The sequence below is a fragment of the Stegostoma tigrinum genome, chromosome 8, assembly GCF_030684315.1.
Source record: "Stegostoma tigrinum isolate sSteTig4 chromosome 8, sSteTig4.hap1, whole genome shotgun sequence".
In the NCBI taxonomy this organism is placed as follows: domain Eukaryota; kingdom Metazoa; phylum Chordata; class Chondrichthyes; order Orectolobiformes; family Stegostomatidae; genus Stegostoma; species Stegostoma tigrinum.
Window position 1 is genome coordinate 87,334,095 of NC_081361.1, and position 22,500 is coordinate 87,356,594.

The 22,500-nt window shown below is 42.7% G+C and overlaps 1 protein-coding gene across 4 annotated transcripts in view; it reads right to left on the reverse strand.

Moving 5' to 3' along the window:
- Nucleotides 1–22,500, reverse strand: part of cdc7 (cell division cycle 7 homolog (S. cerevisiae)) — an 88,383-nt gene that overhangs the window by 48,671 nt on the left and 17,212 nt on the right. Inside the window, exons 2-4 of one of the 4 annotated variants that reach the window (XM_059648086.1) lie at nt 18,988–19,187; nt 13,676–13,793; nt 3,094–3,180 (exon numbers count right to left, since the gene is read on the reverse strand). In XM_059648086.1, coding sequence (XP_059504069.1) covers nt 3,094–3,180; nt 13,676–13,784 — 196 coding nt within the window. In that variant the 5' untranslated portion in view covers nt 13,785–13,793; nt 18,988–19,187. The remainder of the gene's footprint in view (nt 1–3,093; nt 3,181–13,675; nt 13,794–18,987; nt 19,188–22,500) is intronic. The other 3 variants (XM_059648087.1, XM_059648085.1, XM_059648088.1) reach the window with 3 other exon arrangements.

Consider the following 22,500-nt stretch of genomic DNA (forward strand, 5'->3'; position numbering starts at 1 on the left):
CAAAAATATGTACAGCAAAAGCAGATGGATTTTGATAAAAGCAGTCACTTCTACTATGCATTCGTGCATATCTTACTATGAAGCCTACATTAAAAAGATATTTGGAACACCAGAGTCAGAGATATACAGCACAGAAACACACCCTTTGGTCCAACTCGTCCATGCCAACCAGATATACTTTATAAATCTTGTCCCATTTGTCCCACATCCCTCTAAACCATTCCTATGCACATACTCATCTAGATGCCTTTTAAATGTTGTAATGGTAAGGTTGAGCAAGAATTATCAACCACTATGATCATTGTGATATTGCGGGTCCCACGGAGCCTGTCGATGACAAGAGTCATGTGGACAGCATTTCAGTGGGAAAGCACAAAATCTGCAGAGTTCTGAAGTAGCTGATATTTATAAAGAATGAAACTCGTGAGGAAAGCTTATCAGGCAAAAAGTAAGGATTTTGCATTAGTTTGGGTGAGGTCATAATTCAGGTGAGCATTATTCTGGGGTATACTTCTGCACTTCAGATGACCTTTCATTAAAATTGTAAACAATACCAGTTTAAAATAAATTATTAGACTGGGCTTGATGGAATTACAGCATTCAAGTGTTTGGTTGGTTTTGCCTAGAAAACAGCTGATTAGAGAGCTGGGGAGACAGTGGCCTGGTGGTATAATTGCTGGACTTTAATCCAGAGACCCGGATAACATTCCGGGGATGGTTCAAATCCCACCACGGCAGATGGTGGAATTTGAGTTCAATAAAACATAGCTGGAACTCAGAATCTAATGATGGCCATGAATCCATTGCTGATTGTAGGAAAAACCCATCTGGTTCGCTAATGTCCGTTAGGGAAGGAAACCGCCATCCTTACCTGGTCTGGCCTATATGCAACCCCAAACCCACAGCAATGTGGTTGAGTCGGAACTGCCCTCTGGCCAATTAGGGATGGATAATAAATGCTGCCTAGCTAGCGATGCCCTCATCCCATTAACAAATAAAAAAAGAATATTTTTAGTCTTTAATATTTTTGTGAAGTGTTTATGTTGAGGTGTCCAGTCTTTTCTCACCCCCCCCATTCCTCCTCCTGCCCACTAATCAGGGGTGACTTCAAATTTTTGTTCTTTTTTGAAATTCATTCACACTGAGGGCATTTCTGGCTTGGCAGCATTTATTGCCCATCCATAATTGCCCAAAGGGCAGTTAAGTATCAACTGTACAGCTGTGTCTGGAGTCACATGTAAGACAGACCAGGTAAGAATGGCAGATTTCCTTCCCTAAAAAGAACCAGATGGGTTTTCCCGTCATCACTAGTGGATTAATGGTCATCATTAGACACTTAATTCCAGGCTTGTCTGAAGTTCAAATTCCACCATCTGCTACAACTGATTCAAACCCAACTCCCCAGAACAATACCTGGGTTTCTGGATTAATAGTCAGTGATAATACTATTAGGCCAATGCCTCCCTATAATGTAGAAAATCAAATTGACAAAGGTAGCCATGAAGAATAATTCATACACTGTATTTAAGGCAATTTCCAAGCAAATCTTGTGGACTCAACCATGGATCAAGAGATTTTGGAGCTGCCAGTATGTAATGAAGCAGTTTTAATAAACTTCTCAAGGTAAAAGATCCCTGGGGAACAGTGACCATAATATGGTAGAACTTAGCATTCAATACGAGTGAGAGAAACGTGGGTCAGAAACAACTGTGCTAAATTTAAATAAGGGTAATTATATAGACATGAGGGCGGAGCTGGCTGAAGTAGACTGGGAAAGTAGTTTAACAGCTATCACATTTAAGGAACAATGGCAGATATTTAAGGAAATATTTAATGACATATAGCAAAGATATAGTCCAGTGAGGAAGATATGTTCCAAGAAGAGGATAAACCACCCATGATTAATTAAGGAAGTTGAGGATATCAAATTGAAAGAAGAAAAACATACAATGTAGCAAAGATTAGTGGATTGGTAAAGCTTTAAAACAAAACCAAAGATAACCAAAAATAGCAAAGAAAGAGAAAATAAAGTATGAGGACAAACCAGCAAGTAATATAAAAACAGATGGCAAGAGCTTCTTTAAATGTATAAAAGAGAAAACTGGTCAAAGCGAACATTGGTCCCTCAGAGAACAAAACTGGGAAAATAATAATGTGGAACTGAGTAAATATTTTGTATCAAGTTAGAAGACACTAATAACATTCTAAAAAAAGTTAAATAATCAAGGGAGGAAACAAACAATAAATTTCAATGCAGTAATAGTTTTAGGAAAGTAATGGATCTAAAGGTTGATATGTTCTCCAGACAAGATGGGTTGCCAGGTAGGACATCCACAGGGCATAATCCCAGGTGTAAAGGGTTGCATATTTAAGACAGATGTGGACGAATAATTTCTTGGAGAATAGTTGCTTTGTGGAATTTTTTTACTGCCGAGGCTATCAAGGATGGGTTAAGTGTATTTAAGGCTGAGATGCACAAATTTCTAAACTTACTAAGGGAATCAAGGATTATGGGAATACTGGACTAGCCATGATCTCATTGAATTGCAAAGCATGTGGGCTGAATGGCTTTTTCCTCGCTCCTACATTTTACAGTCACACCCTTAAGCCTTCTACTAAAAGGAAGCTCGACTATGTTTTAATGAAACGATTGTTAGGGTGGTGAGAAGAAAGCACCAGTTTATTTGAAAGTTAAGTCTTCTTCAGTTTGAAAAAGATAATGTTGATCAATGACTTTAAAAAAAATCTCACTATGAATGCACTTGCTCTGCTTATGCTACACTGCCAAAACTGCTCGTTGAAATACTCATAAATTATATATTCTAAAGTAGGACATGATGTATTAAAGAAGTATACAATGTCAGGTCTGTTTTTCGATGTCTGCCAGAATCTAATAAATCAGCCCATACCCCTTCAACCAAAATCCTGATGTGGACTTACATCACAGCTGATTGCTGAAACAGTTCCCATAAAAGGCTTGGTTAGGAACAAAAGAGTATTTTCATTGAGGTATGCCAGAGAGCAATATTAAAAGATCAAAATCAAAAAGAAGCTTATTGTTTCTAAGTATTTGCAATTAAAGTATAAACTTACCTTCACCAATTTTGTCCTCAATAAAAAATATCTTTGATAACTGAGGTACTGCTTCATATAGTTTTTCAATATCCATTTTAATCTCTGCTATTAATAAAAAAGCAATTAACTTGTTAGTGCAGTATTCTTTGATTAAATAAAATAAAAAACACTATCCTGATTAATAAAAAATTAACAAATAAATTTCACCTTTTCTGCTTTAAATATTTTAGTCTGATACTTTCTTTCAAATGACTAAAAAGCAGTCCACTCAAAGACTTTCCATAATGCATTGTCTTTGAACACCATCGTGCTCTTTGACATGCAATGTCACAATATATAGCAAGCTGGAAGATCAGTGCAGTTAATAAACCAGGGCATTTACTTTGCATAATGTTCCAAACAGCAAACTGACAAAATTCAGCCAAGGTCCATAGATGAACCCACAGGGCACGCAGCATTGCGGCTAGCAACTGTAGGGTTCAGCCAACAATCATTAAATAGTACCAGTAATATTAACATTGCTCTCTTTGGCCACTCCCAATGCAAGTTCCAAGGTTCTTCAGACTTGCATGATCAGGACGTGTTAACTTTCAGTTGGAAAGACAAGGCAGATTATATAAAAATCAATGTAGCCCCAGTCAATATGAAAGGTGCTGTAATTCTCCACAGTAATCTACATGCAACAATCTCAGTAATGCAGCTAGCAGTCCAGCAAACAGGCTAGGTTGTTAACCAATATTAAGCAAAAGGAATAGTCCCAGGCTCTAGGGAGTCAAGGGATGAGTTATGCACTGCAGAATTAACAATACGAAAGGTTCAAGGGACTAAATAATTTACATCAGTTCCTATGCTCAAAAATGGTAAAAGTTGGCAAAGGATTGAGATTTTTAAAAATCTTAATTTTTGGCAGCTCAACTATATTGCAAGAACGACTTGAATCAGATACAGTTAGCATCACTGCTGAATATTAGCTGAAAGTCTCCTCAAAAGTAAAATCAGAGCCTTATGCTGAACATTGTAAGTTTTAGTATACTAAAAAAACAACTTATTTTTCTCATCAAACTGTTCAGAGATATTACTACACACTTCTGGAACAGGTGGGACTTGAACTTCAGCCTCCTGTTTCAGCGATAGGGACACAGGCCCCAGAAATGCTCTTTGGACAAGAAAAGCATGCACAGCTGTGGTACAGGCACAAATAGCATTACAGGAACTCTGGAAACAGCACAAATAAATAATTATGCGCCCCTTCAGCTCCTCCACAACAGACCCTCCCATTGTCTCCTTCAATTTTGCCTCAGATCTTTGGTAGGCTTATTGTAAAGTATGCTTGGGTCAAGTCAAGAAAGTAGGTAATAACATGACAGGCTAAACTGGCTTACAGCCAATGAAAAATGGTGAACCCATTATTGATAAGAAATTAGCTCAGCAGGATCAAGTAAATTTCTTTGAACATTGACATTCTTTACCTTGACAATGCAAAATCAAAATGACAGCTACTTGCCAGATTCAAAGTAACTGTCATTGCAGCTAATTTAGGAAGAGAGGGAGGTGATGGCCAAGTGGTATTATCATGAGACGATGACTCCAGAAACTCAAATGAATGGTTTAAATCCCACCATGGCAGATGGTGGAATTTGAATTTTTAAAAATCCTGGAATTAAAGAATCTATGAAAGATCATTGTCAATGGTCAGAAAAACCCATTTGACTCACTAATGTCCTTCAGGGACAGAAACTGGTTATCCTCATCTAGACTGACCCACATGACTCCAGAGACACAGTGGTGTAACTGACTCTCAACTGCTCTATGAAGTGAGAAAATTGAATCAATTGCTATGGAGACTCAACAAAGAAATGAAACTGCCTTAGGTTAAATAATGGGCAAGGAAACCTACTGCTGGTTACCACGTACTGTCTGTGCTCAGATGATGAATTAGTACTCTCCCATGTTGAACAACATTTAGAGGAAGCACCGAGGGTGGCAAAGGTTCAAAATGTACTGAGTGGGGGATTTCAACGTCCACCAAGAGTGGCTCAGGAACAGCTCGACTGTTTAAGCATGTTCAGTCCGAAAGGACACAGTTGCTAGACTGTGTCTGCGGCAAATGGTGAGGAAACCAACAAGACAGAAAATCATACCTGACCTCATCTTTACCAAGCTGCTGGGTACAGGTGCAACTGTTCATGACAATAATATCATTAAGAGCCACCAACACACAGTACTGTGGAGACAAATTCTCACCTTCAAACTGACAAACCCTCCATCATGCTGTGTGGCAATATCACTGTAATAAATGGGACAGAGTTCAAACAGATGTAGAAACTCAATATCAAGCACCCATTAGGCACTGTGGGATACTGGCAACAGCAGAATTGGACTCCAACACAACCTGCAACCTCATAGCTGATTTATCCGCCACCTCAACCATTACTGTCAAACCAGGAGACCCCCCTGGTTGAATGGAAAGTACAGCAGACATACCAGGAGCAGCACCAGGCACACCTAAAAAAATGAGGGGCCAACCTGGTAAAGCTACCAAATGGGGGAGGCGATGGTCCAGTGGTATTACTGTTGGACTGTTAATCCAGAGACCCAGATAACGTTTTGGGAACTGGGTCCAAATCCCACTATAGCAGATGGTGGAATGCAATAAAATATCTAGAACTAAGAACCTAATGATGACTGTGAATCCATTGCCACTTGTTGAGAAAAAATCCACCTAGTTCACTAATGTCCTTGAGGGAAGGAAACTACCATTCTTACCTGGTCTGGCCTACATGTGACTCCAGTCTCACAGCAGTATGGTCGACTCTGAACTGCCATCTGGGCATACAGGGATAGGGAATAATTGCTGCCTCGCCAGTGATGCCTCATCGTGTGAATTGATAAAGGAAAAAAAAGGATGACTTGCATACTCAGCAGCAGAAGTAGCAAGTGATAGTAGGAGCTAAGTAATCCCACAAACAACAACCAAATCTAAGCTCTGCAGTCCTGCCACATCCAGTCATGAATGGTGGAGGATAATTTAAAACTCAGTGGAGGTGGCTGCTGTACGAATATCCCCATCCTCAATGATGGAAGGATCCAACATATCAGAGTTAATTATGAGGGTGACGCATTCAAAACAATCTTCAACCAGAAGAGCCAAATGGATGATCTATCTCAGCCTCCTCCAGTGGTTCCCAGCATTACAAATACTGGTCTTCAGCCAATTCCATTCACTCCATGCGATAAACAATGAGGCAACTGAATATTGCAGAGATTATATGCCCCAACAACATCCCACAAACAGGACTGAAGACTTGTGCTCCAGACTTGCCATTTCCCTAGCCAAGCTCTTCCAGTAAAAGTTGTCCAAGTTGGCAGCAGAGTAGCACAGTTGAGCCCTGGCCTCATCCACGCCCATTGGCTTTCTTTTTCTCTTTTTACTTCTGCTCTTTTTCTTTGTTTCTCCCCCCATCATTTTCTCTTCTTTAAAGCCTAGACAGAGGCAGTGGCCAATGCCAAGTGAAAGATGAAGAAAGAGGCCCCTAGCAGTAGCAACACCAGAGCTAGGTGGTCAAGGCTCCACCCCAGCCCAGGGTCTCCTGGCAAGAAAGGGGCAGGTTCTGGGCTGGCTCCCCCAGCCCAGACTCCAGGTCCGCAGCTAGGCCTGGGCTCCCGAAGGAGCAGAAGCATCAGTGAAAGGGATGGCAAGAGACACTAACAACTAATGAACGGCGGGAAGAGAAGTGTCTGGAAGAGCAACGGATGAGGAACAGGAGGAACTGGATCCCGCATATTCTCAGGCCCATGGCACCAGCTCAGAAGTGGAGGTTGTAGGTGTGTCAGTGGCAGAAGCCCATAACCAAGACCTCAGAGCCCATTTCAGAGACTCTGGCTGATACCAAGCAAGAGTAGCAACAGAGGACAAATAAGGGAAAAATGAAGTATACTGTAATAAAATCTTGCAATACAATCAGTGTTTCAAGATGGGGCCAGAGCATGGAGACACTGCGTAAACATGCAAAAAAAACTTTCCACTGTTTCTATATACATGCATTAAGTCTAAATCAGTAGTTATAACACTGGCATCTAGAACATAGAACATGGAACACAGAACAGAGTACAGTACTGCACAGTACAGGCCCTTCGGCCCAACGTTTCCCCTAAACCTAAGGTATATCTAACCTCCTTATACTATCATCCATATGCCTAATAGCCACTTAAATGCCCCCAATGAGGCCGACTCCACAACCTTCTCTGGCAATGCATTCCATGCCCCAACCACTCTCCGAGTAAAGAACCTACCTGACTTCTCCCTGATATCTACCTCCTTTCACTCGTAAAAGCTACCTCCACCCTTGGAAAGAGTCTCTGGCTGTCTATCTATACCACTGATCATTTTGTACACCTCAATCAAGTCACCTCTCATCCTTCGTTGTTCTACAGAGAAAATCCCTAGCTCTCTCAACATTCCCTCCGTTCCAGGCAACATCCTGGTAAATCTCCTCTGCACCTTTTCTAACGCTTCCACATCTTTCCTGTAATGAGGTGACCAGAACGTAACACAATACTCCAGATGTGGCCTAACCAGGCTTTTGTATAGCTGGAACATAGCTTCACGGCTCTTGAACTCAATCCCTTTATTAATGAAAGCTAACAGGCCATATGCCTTCTTAACAACTCTATCTAGCAAGGGTGGCATCTCTCAGGGAACTGTGAACATGAACTCTGAGATCCCTCTGCGCCTCCACACTGCCAAGAATCTTTTTGTTAACCCTGTATTCGGCTTTCAAGTTTGTCCTTCCAAAATGAACCACCTCACACTTTTCAGGGTTAAACTCCATCTGCCACTTCTCAGCCCAGCTGTGCATTCTATCAATGTCCCTTTGTAACCTAGAACTGCCCTCTGCACTGTCCACAACATGGCCCACTTTCGCATCGCCTATGAACTTGCTAATCCACCCTTCCACTCCTTCATCCAAATAATTTACAAAAATCACAAACAGACGAGGACTCAGAACAGATCCTTGTGGTAAGCGACTCGTAACTGAGCACCATGTTGAATATTTTCCGTCCAATACCACCCTTTGTCTGCTAAGGGTCAGCCAATTCCCCCCTATCCCATGCCTCCTTAACTTCTGCATGAACCTACCATGGGGAATCTTATCAAATGCCTTACTTAAATCCATACCACATACACTACTCCACTTGCAACCATATGTTCAGTCACCTCTACAAAGAATTCAATAAGGTTTGTGAGGCACGATCCATCCCTCACAAATCCACGCAGACTATCAAGAATCAAACTGTGCCTTTCCAAGTGATCATAAATCTGGTCTCTCAGAGCCCTTTCCAATAATTTCCCCATCACTGATGTAAGACTAATTGGCCTGTAATTTCGGGGGTTATCGCTGTTACGTTTTTTTGAACAAGGGAATGATGTTTGCCTCTCTCCAATCTTCTGGCACTTTACTCGTGGACAGTGAGTATGAAAAGATTGTTGCCAAAGGCCCTATGATCTCGCCCGTCGCTTCCCATAGAATTCTTGGATAAATCCCATCAGGCCTGGGGGACTTATCTATCTTCAATTTCCTCGGAATTCCTAGCATACTTTCTTTACTAACATCAACCTCCTCTAGCCCACCCGCCTGTTTCACAACGTCCTCCTCTACAAATAGGTCCCCCTCAGTTGTGAACACTGAAGAAAAGTATTCAAATAAGGACCTCTATCTCTTTAAGCTCTGTGCACAAATTCCCTTTACAATCCTTGATTGGCCCTAGCCTCTCTCTACTCATTCTCTTATTCCTCACGTGTGTTTAAAAAGCCTTGGAGTTTTCCTTGAACCCATCTTCCAAGGTTTTCTCATGCCCCCTTATAGCTCTCCTAAGCCCTTTCTTCAGCTTCTTCCTAGATAACTTGTATCCCTCTGGAGCCTTTTCTGTTCCTTGTTTCCGAAACCTTACATCAGCATCCTTCTTCCTTTTAACCAGTCGTTCGACCTCTCTCAAGAACCACGGCTCCCTCACTTGACTGCAACTTCCGTGCCTGCTCGGGAAAAACATATTGAGCACGTGCAGCATGCATTCCTTAAACAAAATCTCCACATTTCAGTGGTGCTCTTCCCTGAAAGCATCTGTTCCCAGTTTATGTTACCTGGTATCTTCCAGACAATGTGGAGAACTGATCAGGTATGTCCTGTATAGGAAGAGCAGGACAAATCCAACCTGGCCAATTACCACCCCAACCTCTCTTGATTATTAGTAAAGTGATGGAAGGCATCATCAATAGTGATCAGCAACACCCTGCTCAGTGAAGCCCAATTTGGGTTTTGCCAGGACCAAGGCTGTAATGAGGTCCTCATTACAGCCTTGGTTCAAACATGGACAAAGGAGCTGAATTTCGGAAGTGAAGGGAGAGCGACAGCCCACACATCGAGGCCACATTCGATCACAAGGCAACAGAATGCTGTGGGAAGTTAGGGAGAAAGTTGCAGGCTCCCGAACTGAATATTTGTATCATCTATAGATATGGGTGAAGAACCAGAGAGCTGGCAGGTGGATAAGGTTGTGCCATTGATAAGAAAGGCTGTCAGGAGAAGCCAGAAACTGCAGTTTTGAGAGTCTTAACATCAGTGCTTGGGGGTAATTCTGAAAGATAAGATTTAGATGCATTTTGGGACACAAGGATTAATTAGGCTTAGGGAGTGTGGTTTTTGTGTGAGGAAAATAGTGTCTCACAAACTTGATTGAGTTTTTTGAGGATGTGACCAAGAAGGTAGATGAGGTCAGAGAATAGATGTTGCTTACTTAGACTTTAGATAAGATTCTGCATGGTAGACTCATCAGTAAAGTTAGTTCACATGGGATTCAGGATGGGCTTGCCAACTGAATACAAAATTAACTTTAATAGCAGGAGACAGAGGGTGGTGGTGGGAGATTATATTTTGGACTGGAGGCCCATGATTAGTGGTGCCAGGCAGGCAACACTACTCTGGGTGCACAGAACCATGTCTATCCTCCTGGTCATGCCTTGGTTGAACCTCCTAACACTGTGCTCCTGTGAACCCCTTCCCTCTGAATGTCTTCACATAACACTGCCCCATGGTCAGTTTCCTGATCTATTTTAAATTCCATTACACCTCCCATGTTGTGCCCACGAAAGTCCAGCCTGTGTCATAACTTGCCTTGAATCCCATCCACCATCAACTTTGCTGGCTGAGTTATTTACTTCTGGTTTAAAATTTTCGTCCATATTTTCACATTTCCTCTTGATCTCACCTTTTTCCTATTCCTATAATTTCTTCCAGCTCTACATCCCTTTTCTCTCTTCGAAATGTGCATTTCTGATTTTAATTACTTCACCTTTGGTGGCCATGCATTCTACCAATTCCAACCTCTAGACGTTCCTCTCCAAGGCTCTTCACCTCAATTCATGGACGATTTTTCAGGTAGAGGTAGATAGATTGTTGTCAGGCAAGGGATTTGATGGTTATCAGCAGTAGATGAGATTATGAAATTTAAAGCACCAGCAGATCAGCCAAAATCTTATTAAATGTGCAGGCAGGTGGGACTAGTTTAGTTTGGGATTATGGCTGACATGGACTGGTTGACCAAAGGGTCTGTTTCTGTGCTGTATGACCCTGTGACTGGAGTTGAACTTGCAGGTGGTGGTCTTCCTATGCATCATGTGGCCTTGGCCTTCTCGATAGGCTGGATAAATGACTTGCTAACATGCAGTTGTGCAAACATAAACTGATATTCTATGCTATAAACAAAGTCCAGACTGAACACTTGAAAATTGTTTAAGATAATAAAATGTGAGGCTGGATGAACACAGCAGGCCAAGCAGCATCTCAGGAGCACAAAAGCTGACGTTTCGGGGCTAGACCCTTCAGCAGAGAGGGGGATGGGGTGAGGGTTCTGGGATAAATAGGGAGAGAGGGGGAGGCGGACCGAAGATGGAGAGAAAAGAAGATAGGTGGAGAGGAGAGTATAGGTGGGGAGGTAGGGAGGGGATAGGTCAGTCCAGGGAAGACGGACAGGTCAAGAAGGTGGGATGAAGTTAGTAGGTAGGAGATGGAGGTGCGGCTTGGGGTGGGAGGAAGGGTTGGGTGAGAGGAAGAACAGGTTAGGGAGGCAGAGACAGGTTGGACTGGTTTTGGGATACAGTGGGTGGAGGGGAAGAGCTGGGCTGGTTGTGTGGTGCAGTAGGGGGAGGGGACGAACTGGGCTGGTTTTGGGATGCGTTGGGGGAAGGGGAGATTTTGAAGCTGGTGAAGTCCACATTGGTACCATTGGGCTGCAGGGTTCCCAAGCAGAATCTCCCCTCCCACCACTGCATCCCAAAACCAGCCCAGTTCGTCCCCTCCACACACTGCATCCCAAAACCAGTCCAACCTGTCTCTGCCTCCCCAACCTGTTCTTCCTCTCACCCATCCCTTCCTCCCACCCCAAGCCGCACCTCCATCTCCTACCTACCAACCTCATCCCACCTCCTTGACCTCTCCGTCTTCCCTGGACTGACCTATCCCCTCCCTACCTCCCCACCTATCCTCTCCTCTCCACCTATCTTCTTTTCTCTCCATCTTCGGTCTGCCTCCCCCTCTCTCCCTATTTATTCCAGAACCCTCACCCCATCCCCCTCTCTGATGAAGGGTCCAGGCCCGAAACGTCAGCTTTTGTGCTCCTGAGATGCTGCTGGGCCTGCTGTGTTCATCCAGCCTGACATTTTATTATCTTGGATTCTCCAGCATCTGCAGTTCCCATTATCACTTGAAAATTGTTTCTTTACTTAACCTGTCCATCACAATTTCCAAATATTTCACTCAGCTTTTACCTCTATATTTGCTATCTGTAGGGAGATCAACAAATTCTGCATTGTGCTTATTAGTTACAACGTCATTTCTGCTCTTCTGTCGTTGTTCTATGCAAAGCAGGTTAAAAGGTTAAAGCTTAAAAACTTCAGAAGCATCTAAACGAATGAAAGAATTCAATTCTGGTCCAAAACAGTGCATACATTTTAACCAGGGATAAACAGCACATGGTTTACACCTCAGGCTGAATGGAGCTCTAATAATCCAAAACATGCAATAGTGTGTTGGCTGTGTTTTTGTAGATTGCACATTAACCACAGTGGTTAAAAACAGATAGTCATATTTTGTGAGATATAATCCATTTACTATATTAACAAGAAATTTTTCACTGTTTCTCAGGCTGGTTGCTTGATGGAATGATTCAATATACAGTGGTTTGGTGATACACAACTTGAGTTGGGGGGGGGGGGGGAAGAAACATGATTTTAGGATTTATAGGAGGATTAAGTCATTCAGCCCCTTGAGGCTGTTCTACCATTCAATAATATCACGACTGATCCATGACCTCACTCCATATACTCGCCTTTGGCCGATATCACTTCATACCTTTGCTTAACAAAAATTTATCCCTCTTGGATTTAAAATTAACACCTGATTCTGCATCTATTACTTGTGGACGAGGGTTCCACAAACATCTACAACTCTTTGCATGAAGAAGTGCTTCTTAACATCTTTCCTGAACTGACTGCCCTGAATTATCAGACCATGCCCCTGGGTTCTAGAATCACCAGTGGAAAGAGTTTCTCTTTATCTACTCTGACTTTTCTTGTTGATATCTTGAATATCTTCAATCAATTCACCCCATCTAAATTCTCAAGACAGCAGGCCAAATTTTTTTATAATCTCTCCTCATAACTCAATCCCTGAAGTCCAGGTATTATTCTTGTAAAATTACACTGTACTGCCTCCATGGCAATATTTCCTTCCTAAGTTGTGGTGCCCAGATCTGCTATTCATCATGCACTCACTCACTGGACCAACATAAGAATGCCAAATTTCAAAGGCAGATCCTTGCAGAGGAACATGTCTATATTCTAGTCAGTATAACTGAGCCACATCGCAGGCACATCTGATAATCTGAAATAGTTGGTGTACATGCTACGGATTACACCAAGAACCAATTTAAGTGTATGGGTTTGGCTCATGGTACTGTTTACACGCGTGTGCTAAAATCTACATATATTCAAACACAAGGACCTGTGCAGAAAGAACGAACATGCCCAGGCACAGCATTATTTTCCTGAATCAAACAAAATAGAAGTGGAAGACAACAGTTTCTTCATGCAATCTCCATGGCTACACCTTGATTAATCAGAATCAATCTGTCAACAAATCAGCATGTTTTTTGTGTGTGGTATAAACTGTTGCTACTTTTGAAATGTGGCATTCTTGCATACATACTGACTGAGTTCAAGACAAAAAAAAACTTGACAGCACGTCTCCTTTTTTTAGTTCAGCAAAAAATTCAACATATGAAGGCTCCTTTGTTTAGTCAGAGGCATTTGATCCTGTCGCAACTTGGTCCTCACTGTCAAGGCTTGTGGCTGACCATGGATGAACAGGTATCAGGTGGTACTGGTTGTTGGCTGATGAATGCTGTGCATATCCAAAGGCAAAGTAATGATCAGTTTAACACTAGCTCTGCACAACCTCAATGTTAACATTTATCTTTAATGTAAAAACACCAGAAAACTTTGAAGGAGCACAACAGCATTCGATCTGAATTTCACTGAACTTACTTGAAAGTTTGCAACCATCTTCATTTTCTTTACCAGAATCATTCTTCAATTGATTATTGTGAGTCAGATTGAATGCATCTTTTGACAAGTTTTCCAAAGATGCTGTCATGGTATTTCACTAAAAAAAAGCACATCAATAGTTAAAAGTTGTCAATGCCCAAATAACTTTCACAGGAAAGCAGAAGTATTCTTTCAAAGTCCAGTAGAGATTTGCAGCACAGAAAGAAGCCATTAGGCCCAAATTAAATGTCTAGGGTCCCGGAAAGAACATTTCAACGTGCCCTAACCTAAACACCCTCCAGCTTTTTCCCTGGACGATTCAGATTTTATGTGGTTATTTAGCTGGTGCACCGTGAACAATGTGTAGCAGAGTCTGGCTGGAATCAGTTATTTTGCAACAAGTGGACTTTTTAAAATGCAGCTAGAATTATATTAATTTGTCCAAGAGAAATTGTCTTAATAGCAGATGAAGATTAATATGGCATTAATAATATTTTCTATATTTAAAGGAGAAACTGAAAACAGGTAGCAATAAAAGAGTGTTGACTGCATTGTAGACATATTGATTCAAATCATAGCCCCAGTCTTTCAAAAGGGAACGTTACTTTATCTTAAATGGGGGCGTAAACTTTAAAAAGTATAAACTTTCTGCATCTGTGAATGGCATTAGTGCTACAATCAACCAGCAGCTCAAGGCAGATTCAGAGAAATATCTGCTTCTCTATCACATCATGGCAACTTCAACTCCCAAGGCTGCTCATTACTTGTATAACATTGAAATTCACATTCATGGTCAATCAATTCTTGGCCAGTACCTTAGGACTGTTAAGCATTCCAGCTGTGTAGCACTGCTCTGTCTGTTGTAAATATATATTCAAAAGGGCTATTGAACACATGATCCTAATAATCCTGCAACTTCTGAGCAATGAAAACAGTACAGCTCTGAAGTCCCTATGATCTGATGAAAACAGATTATAAAAGAAACTAAATATCAAATCCAAACCTCACCTGATGAAATGAAATGAGATTGGCTAATCTCAACTCATTAGTGTGTGGGAACCCACAGCTTAAACTACTCCTGTTTTGGCAATCTCATTCAATAGAAGCCACAGGATGACCGTTATAGGAAATGAAAAATGTCACTTTTTCTGAATTTGAGCCAAGGCACACTTCTGCAGCAAAGCAGAGGATGCTTTACTTTCTACCTGCCACTCGAAACTACAAATACCTGATGCTGACCGACAACTTGGAAATGGGGAGAAAGGCTGGGAAAACAGCTGACAGCCAGAAGTGGGTTAACATTTCAGATACAATTTAGCTTTTATGATGGCTCAAAACAACTACCCATCTTCTTTGTTTCAAATGCAGACAAATATTATACGCCTGCAGAATTTTCTACTTTCATTCTCAGATAGCTTTATTTGTTGTACTCCCTGAATGCATCTTCCCCAGTATAAACTCAAAAGACGTCTCCAGCAAAAATAAACACAAGGAAAACTGCACGTATTTCCCTCAGCATATGTGGAGCTTTAAAGTAAACTGTATAACAGAATTGATGGGAACTGCAGATGCTGGAGAATCCAAGATAACAAAGTGTGAAGCTGGATGAACACAGCAGGCCAAGCAGCATCTCAGGAGCACAAAAGCTGACGTTTCAGGCCTAGACCCTTCATCAGAGACGGGGATGGGGAGAGGGTTCTGAAATAAATAGGGAGAGATGGGGAGGCGGACCGAAGATGGATAGAGGAGAAGATAGGTGGAGAGGAGAGTACAGGTGGGGAGGCAGGGAGGGGATAGGTCAAGGGGGCGGGGTGAGTTTAGTAGGTAGGAAATTGAGGTGTAGCTTTAGATGGGAGGAGGGGATAGGTGAGAGGAAGAACAGGTTAGGGAGGTGGGGATGAGCGGGACTGGTTTTGGGATGTAGTGGGTGGGGGGGAGATTTTGAAGCTTGTGAAGTCCACATTGATACCATTGGGCTGCAGGGTTCCCAAGCGGAATATGAGTTGCTGTTCCTGCAACCTTCGGGTGGCATCATTGTGGCAGTGCAGGAGGCCCAGGATGGACATGTCGTCTAAGGAATGGGAGGGGGAGTTGAAATGGTTCGCGACTGGGAGGTGCAGTTGTTTATTGCGAACCGAGCAGAGGTGTTCTGCAAAGCGGTCCCCAAGCTTCCGCTTGGTTTCCCCAATGTACAGGAAGCCACACCAGGTACAACGGTTCGCAATAAACAACTGCACCTCTCAGTCGCGAAACATTTCAACTCCCCCTCCCATTCCTTAGACGACATGTCCATCCTGGGCCTCCTTCAGTGCCACCATGATGCCACCCAAAGGTTGCAGGAACAGCAACTCATATTCCGCTTGGGAACCCTGCAGCCCAATGGTATCGATGTGGACTCCACAAGCTTCAAAATCCCCCCTCCCCCCACTGCATCCCAAAACCAGCCCAGCTCATCCCCTCCTCCCTAACCCGTTCTTCCTCTCACCTATCCCCTCCTCCCACCTCAAGCCGCACCTCCATTTCCTACCTGCTAAACTCATCCCGCCCCCTTGACCTGTCCGTCCTCCCTGGACTGACCTATCCTCTCCCTACCTGCCCACCTATACTCTCCTCTATCCATCTTCGGTCCGCCTCTCCCTCTCTCCCTATTTATTTCAGAACCCTCTCCCCATTCCCCTCTATGATGAAGGGTCTAGGCCCGAAACGTCAGCTTTTGTGCTCCTAAGATGCTGCTTGGCCCGCTGTGTTCATCCAGCTTCACACTTTGTTATCTTGTATAACAGAATGATCATTTTTATAGTTACTGCTATTTGGAATGAAAAAAATCTTTAAAATTCCCCATAAAGACAGCTTTTTACTAGTATGATCACAATGCAATGTACAGATCTCAAGGCAAAGACTTTAATTGACTCCAGCAAAAAGCAAAGTCAGAAAGCAAATCCTCCATATCTGTTTTCCTTCTCCAGAGATACTGATGTCAAAGTGGGGACTCCAACATTACACAAGACTCCCAACACTCTGGTATAACCTAGTTTAAATTCCATTGTAATAATGTTACATAGCACTGCAAACACTTCTGAACTATAATTTTATTACATACAATTTTTACTGGAGTAGCTGAAAAAATAAATTCTATAGCTGCACTTCAGTCCATGTGTCAATAACTGAGTACTTTAAAAGACACAGCAGGCACACAACGACAAGTGTCACAAAAACAACAGGTTAATGCATCTAAGTGTTTGATGTGATCTAATAATAGTGCATTCAACTGGAAAAATAATTGGCTGGGAAAGACAACTTTCCAGGCATGTCATTTACTACTGGGAATTTCAATGTCAGTTTATTCGAACCCTCATTACAGAGATGAATTGAAGCAGGAGTGCCCTAAAGCGAAAGTTATAATGTAGTTAAATTGCAGCCTTTTACCATCAAGTATCCGTATCAAGCACTGAAATGGGGAGATGTAGCACAAATCAGAGCATCTCTCATTGCTGCCTCAATCTTCTCAATGTCAACTTCAGAAAACCAAGTCTATTGAGTCAATTCCATTTCTGATAGACTCCATTTTGGACTTCGTTCTGTGCTTTTGCTTCTGGGTTGAACTCAGCTCCACACAATGGATTAAAAATGAAGATTTTAATCTGATCCACATAAGACCATAAGACATAGGAAAAGGTGTATTCAAAACCAGGCAAAATGTGATCCATATTAACAATTCAATTTGAATTTTAAAAATTATTTCCATTCCTCCTGTCAAACAAGGTGGAAGTGCTAGAGAATTGTAAAGAAACACATGTGACAAATTATTCAAATGCAGGATACAAGGACATTTCTGATAATTAGAGTGCTAGCCAGCTCATCATTAATGGTGGATAAGGTTTCAAAAACAATGATATGTGGCACTTTTCAGTAGAACCCACCTCCAAGACAGCTTTTTCAGTTATCAGTAGAAGAGCACCACCTGAAAATATCCAATTTCTAAAAGATTTCCCACATGTCCATCATCTTACATGGACAGAAGGATGCTGTCATTATCAGCGGTGAAGAGAAAAAAAAAATCAACAGTCGCTTAAGTCCTGCCCTGGTTTGCTTTACCAAAATGCAATACCTCACATTTATCTAAATTAAACACCGTCTGGCACACCTTGGCCCATCTGTTCAAGGTCCTGTTGTAATCTGAGATAACCTTCTTCGCTCTCGACTAGTCACCAAAATAGGTGCTCATCTGCAAACTTACTAATCATGCCTCCTACGTTCACGTCCAAAGTCATTTAGATAAATAATGAAAAGCAGCAGATCCAGCACTAATCTTGCAGCACACTGCTGGTCACAGTCAACCAACACCTACTGTCTCCTACTTTCAAGCTGATTTTGTATCCAATTGGCTTGAATCCCATGTGATCTAATTTTGCTAACTAAGCCACATTGATAATCGCTAATCAATCAATGTCTTTCCAAATGCTTGTAAATCCTGTCCCTCAGAATCCCTTCAAAAACTTACCCATCACTGATGTAAGGCTCACCTGTCTATAGTTTTGGTAATTTGGCAGTGGGCTAGGGGACAGAGGTTTAAGAGTCTGGACAAGAAAAACAAGGGGAGAATGCAAGCAAGAGCTGTTTTCACACTGCAAGTAGCAACAAACTCAAACTCAGTGTCTGCATGGATTGTGGAAGTTGAGAGGAGTAATGATTTCAAAGCATATGGACGGGTGCTTGAGGGGACTAACTGCATAGACACAAGGATAGAATAGGGGAACAGGAGTGACTAACTGCTCCACAGGGTGCCAACGCACACTTGATTGACTGATTGACCTCCTTTTGTACCTCAACAATTCTGACAGCTTATTGCTACACAAGTGAGAATAGAGTCCAGCTTTCTTCCTAACAGCTATAAAGATACTGGCCATATGTTTACCTCTCCAGGTGAAGAATCTAGACAAGACCTTTTGTTCTAACAATACTGGCAAATAGGCTCGTGCATGACCGCTAATATATCAGTGACTCAGCTACAAAGACGTTACATTTGCTAGTGATAGTGGGAACTGCTGATGTTAAAGAATCTGAGATAACAAGGTGTAGAGCTGGATGAAGACAGCAGGCCAAGCAGCATCAGAGAACAGAGGTTAAAAAGCAAAGTCCATCATTGCAGATTATAGAAACAAATTATAAAATGGAGAAAAAAGTTCGGAACAACGGTCTTCCGCCGCAGTCCAAGCTGGCACTCAGCCTCCAGTCTGCAATGGGTCTTGACTTCAGACATTACCTGGATTCAGCTCAGGGCTCATGAGGCCAAAAGAATGTTCTAGAATCACCTGGAGATGGAAGTTCATGCCAAAGCCATGCTAGGCCAGCAGACTGATATAACAGGCCAAGAGGACCCTTGTCAGGTCTGTGATGAGGCTGAGAGTTCCAAGGCTGCAACTCGGAGGCCATGAGATCCAAAGCCAAGAGTTCTGAAGCCAGGAGTTCAGAAGTCGTGAGGTCTGAGGCTTGAAGGCCAGGAATTCAGAGGCTTTAAGAGAGAAGAGGATGAGAAAAAAAAGACAAAGAAAAAAAAAGAAAAATGAATCATTTATTGAGGGTCATATCTGATCTATGACTCAACTCCATTCACCCGTATATTTATTTTAATACTGGCTTTCCAAGTCTGTCACAATTTGATTTAAAGAGAACTTCCACCGACATCACACCTTCAGTTAGGCAAGTGTTCCAAGAAACATCTACATACGAATCTGACCAAATTAAATGCTGTGTCAAAGGGGATCTTGGAGGCGAGACAAAAGCTTCGTGGAAGATATTGGTTTTTAGTTTTTGAAAAGCGGAGAGATGTGGACTGGAAAGGAGGGGAATTCCTATTCATTGTCAGTTTTTTAAAAATCCATTTGTGGGATGTGGCTGTAACTAGCAAGGCCAGCATGTGTTGCCCTGGAGAAGGTGGAAGTGAGCTGCTTTCTTGAACTGCAATGGTCGTTGGAGATGTAAGGTCATCCACAATGCTGTTAGGGAGTTCTGGGATTTTTGACCCAGGGACACAAAGAACCGCAATAATTTCTCCAAGACAGGATGGGGCGTATCTTCGAGGTGAACTTTTAGCTGGTGGCATCTCTCCTGTAGCTGCTGCCCTTCTCCTTCTAGTGGGGGAGGTCATGGGTTTGGAAGAGGCTGTCGGAGGTGCCTTGAAGCGTAACTGCAGAAACGAAACGAAAGGGAGGTAGCTTTGAAATGACCTTGGCTATTCATCATGCCCCTCATGATTGTACAAGCTTCTATAAGGTCAATCCTCAGCCTCCAACAGTATGGGGAAAATAACCCCAGCCTTTTCAGCCGCTCTTTAACGGTCAAACCCTCCAACCCCTGCAACATCATTGTAATTTTTTTTCCTGCACACTTTGCAGTTTAAAGGCACCTTTCCTAAAACAGGGAGACTAGAATTGAATACAGAAATCCAAAAGTGGCCTAACCAATGTGCTGCAGAGCTACAACAAGACACCCGATTACTACATTTAATGCACTGACTAATAAAGGCAAGCATACTAAACACCTTCTTCACTAACCTGTCTACCTGCGACTCCACTTTCAAGGAGTTATAGAACATAGAACAGTACAGCACAGAACAGGCCCTTCAGCCCACAATGTTGTGGCGACCATTAATCCTCATGTATGCACCCTCAAATTTCTGTGACCATATGCATGTCCAGCAGTCTCTTAAATGTCCCCAATGACCTTGCTTCCACAACTGCTACTGGCAACGCATTCCATGCTCTCACAACTCTGTGTAAAGAACCCGCCTCTGACATCCCCTCTATACTTTCCTCCAACCAGCTTAAAACTATGACCCCTCGTGTTAGCCATTTCTGCCCTGGGAAATAGTCTCTGGCTATCAGCTCTATCTATGCCTCTCAATATCTTGTATACCTTAATTAGGACCCCTCTCCTCCTCCTTTTCTCCAATGAAAAAAGTCAGAGCTAGGTCAACCTCTCTTCATAAGATAAGCCCTCCAGTCCAGGCAGCATCCTGGTAAACCTCCTCTGAACCCTCTCCAAAGCATCCACATCTTTCCTATAATACGGCGACCAGAACTGGACGCAGTATTCCAAGTGCGGTCTAACCAAAGTTTTATAGAGCTGCAACAAGATCTCACGACTCTTAAACTCAATCTCCCTGCTAATGAAAGCCAAAACACCATATGCTTTCTTAACAACCCTGTCCACCTGGGTGGCCATTTTAAGGGATCTACGTATCTGCACACCAAGATCCCTCTGTTCCTCCACGCTGCCAAGAATCCTATCCTTAATCCTGTACTCAGCTTTCAAATTCGACATTCCAAAATGCATCACCTCGCATTTATCCAGGTTGAACTCCATCTGCCACCTCTCAGCCCATCTCTGCATCCTGTCAATGTCCCGCTGCAGCCTACAACTGCCCTCTACACTGTCAACGACACTTCCAACCTTCGTGTCGTCTGCAAACTTGCTGACCCATCCTTCAATCCCCTCATCCAAGTCATTAATAAAAATTACAAACAGTAGAGGCCCAAGGACAGAGCCCTGTGGAACACCACTCACCACTCTGACTTCCAGGCAGTATATTTTCCTTCTACTACCACTCGCTGTCTTCTGTTGGCCAGACAATTCTGTATCCAGACAGCTAAGTTCCCCTGTATCCCATTCCTCTTGGCCTTCTGAATGAGCCTACCATGGTGAACCTTATCAAATGCCTTGCTGAAGTCCATATACACCACATCCACAGCTCAACCCTCATCAACTTTTCTAGTCACATCCTCAAAGAACTCGATAAGGTTTGTGAGGCATGACCTGCCCCTCACAAAGCCGTGTTGACTGCATTTAACCAAGCCATGCTCTTCCAGATGGTCATAAATCCTATCCCTCAAAATCCTTTCTAACACCTTGCAGACGACAGACGTGAGACTTACTGGTCTGTAATTGCCAGGGATTTCCCTATTTCTTTTCTTGAAGAGAGGAATTACATTTGCCTCTCTCCAGTCCTCAGGTACAACTTCAGTGGAGAGCGAGGATGCAAAGATCTTCGCAAGTGGCAAAGCAATTGCATTTCTCGTTTCCCAAAGCAGCCGAGGACAAATCTGGTCCGGGCCTGGCGACTTGTCAATCTTAATGTTTGACAAGATTTTCAGCACATCAGCTTCCTCTATCTCTATCCATTCCAGCATGCACACCTGCTCTTCAAAGGTTTCATTCACTACAAAGTTCGTTTCTTTCATAAAGACAGAAGCAAAAAACTCATTTAGGGCTTCCCCTACCTCCTCAGACTCCACACACAAGTTCCCTATGCTACCCTGATCGGCCCTACTCTTTCTTTAACCATTCTCTTATTCCTCACATAAGTGTAAAATGCCTTTGTGTTCTCTCTAATCCGTTCGACCAAGCCTTTCTCGTGCCCCCTCCTGGCTCTCCTCGGACCATTTTAGAGCTCCTTCCTCACCTGCCTGTAATCCTCTAGAGCTGAGCTTGACCCTAGCTTCCTCCACCTTATGTAAGCTACCTTCTTCCTTTCGACGAGAAGCTCCACCGCTCTCGTCATCCAAGGTTCCTTTATCTTACCCCTTCTTGCCTGTCTCAGAGGGACATATTTATTCATCACTCGCGACAACTATTCATCACTCGCAACAAGTTATGAACCTGCACTCCAAGGCCTCTTTGTTCGACATGACAGGGCCTTATCATTAAATGTATAAGTACTGCCCTGATTTGCCTTACTCAGGTGCAGCATTTCACATTTATCTAAATTAAACTCCATCTGTCACTCCTCGGCCCAGCAACCCATCTGATCAAGATCCCATTGTACT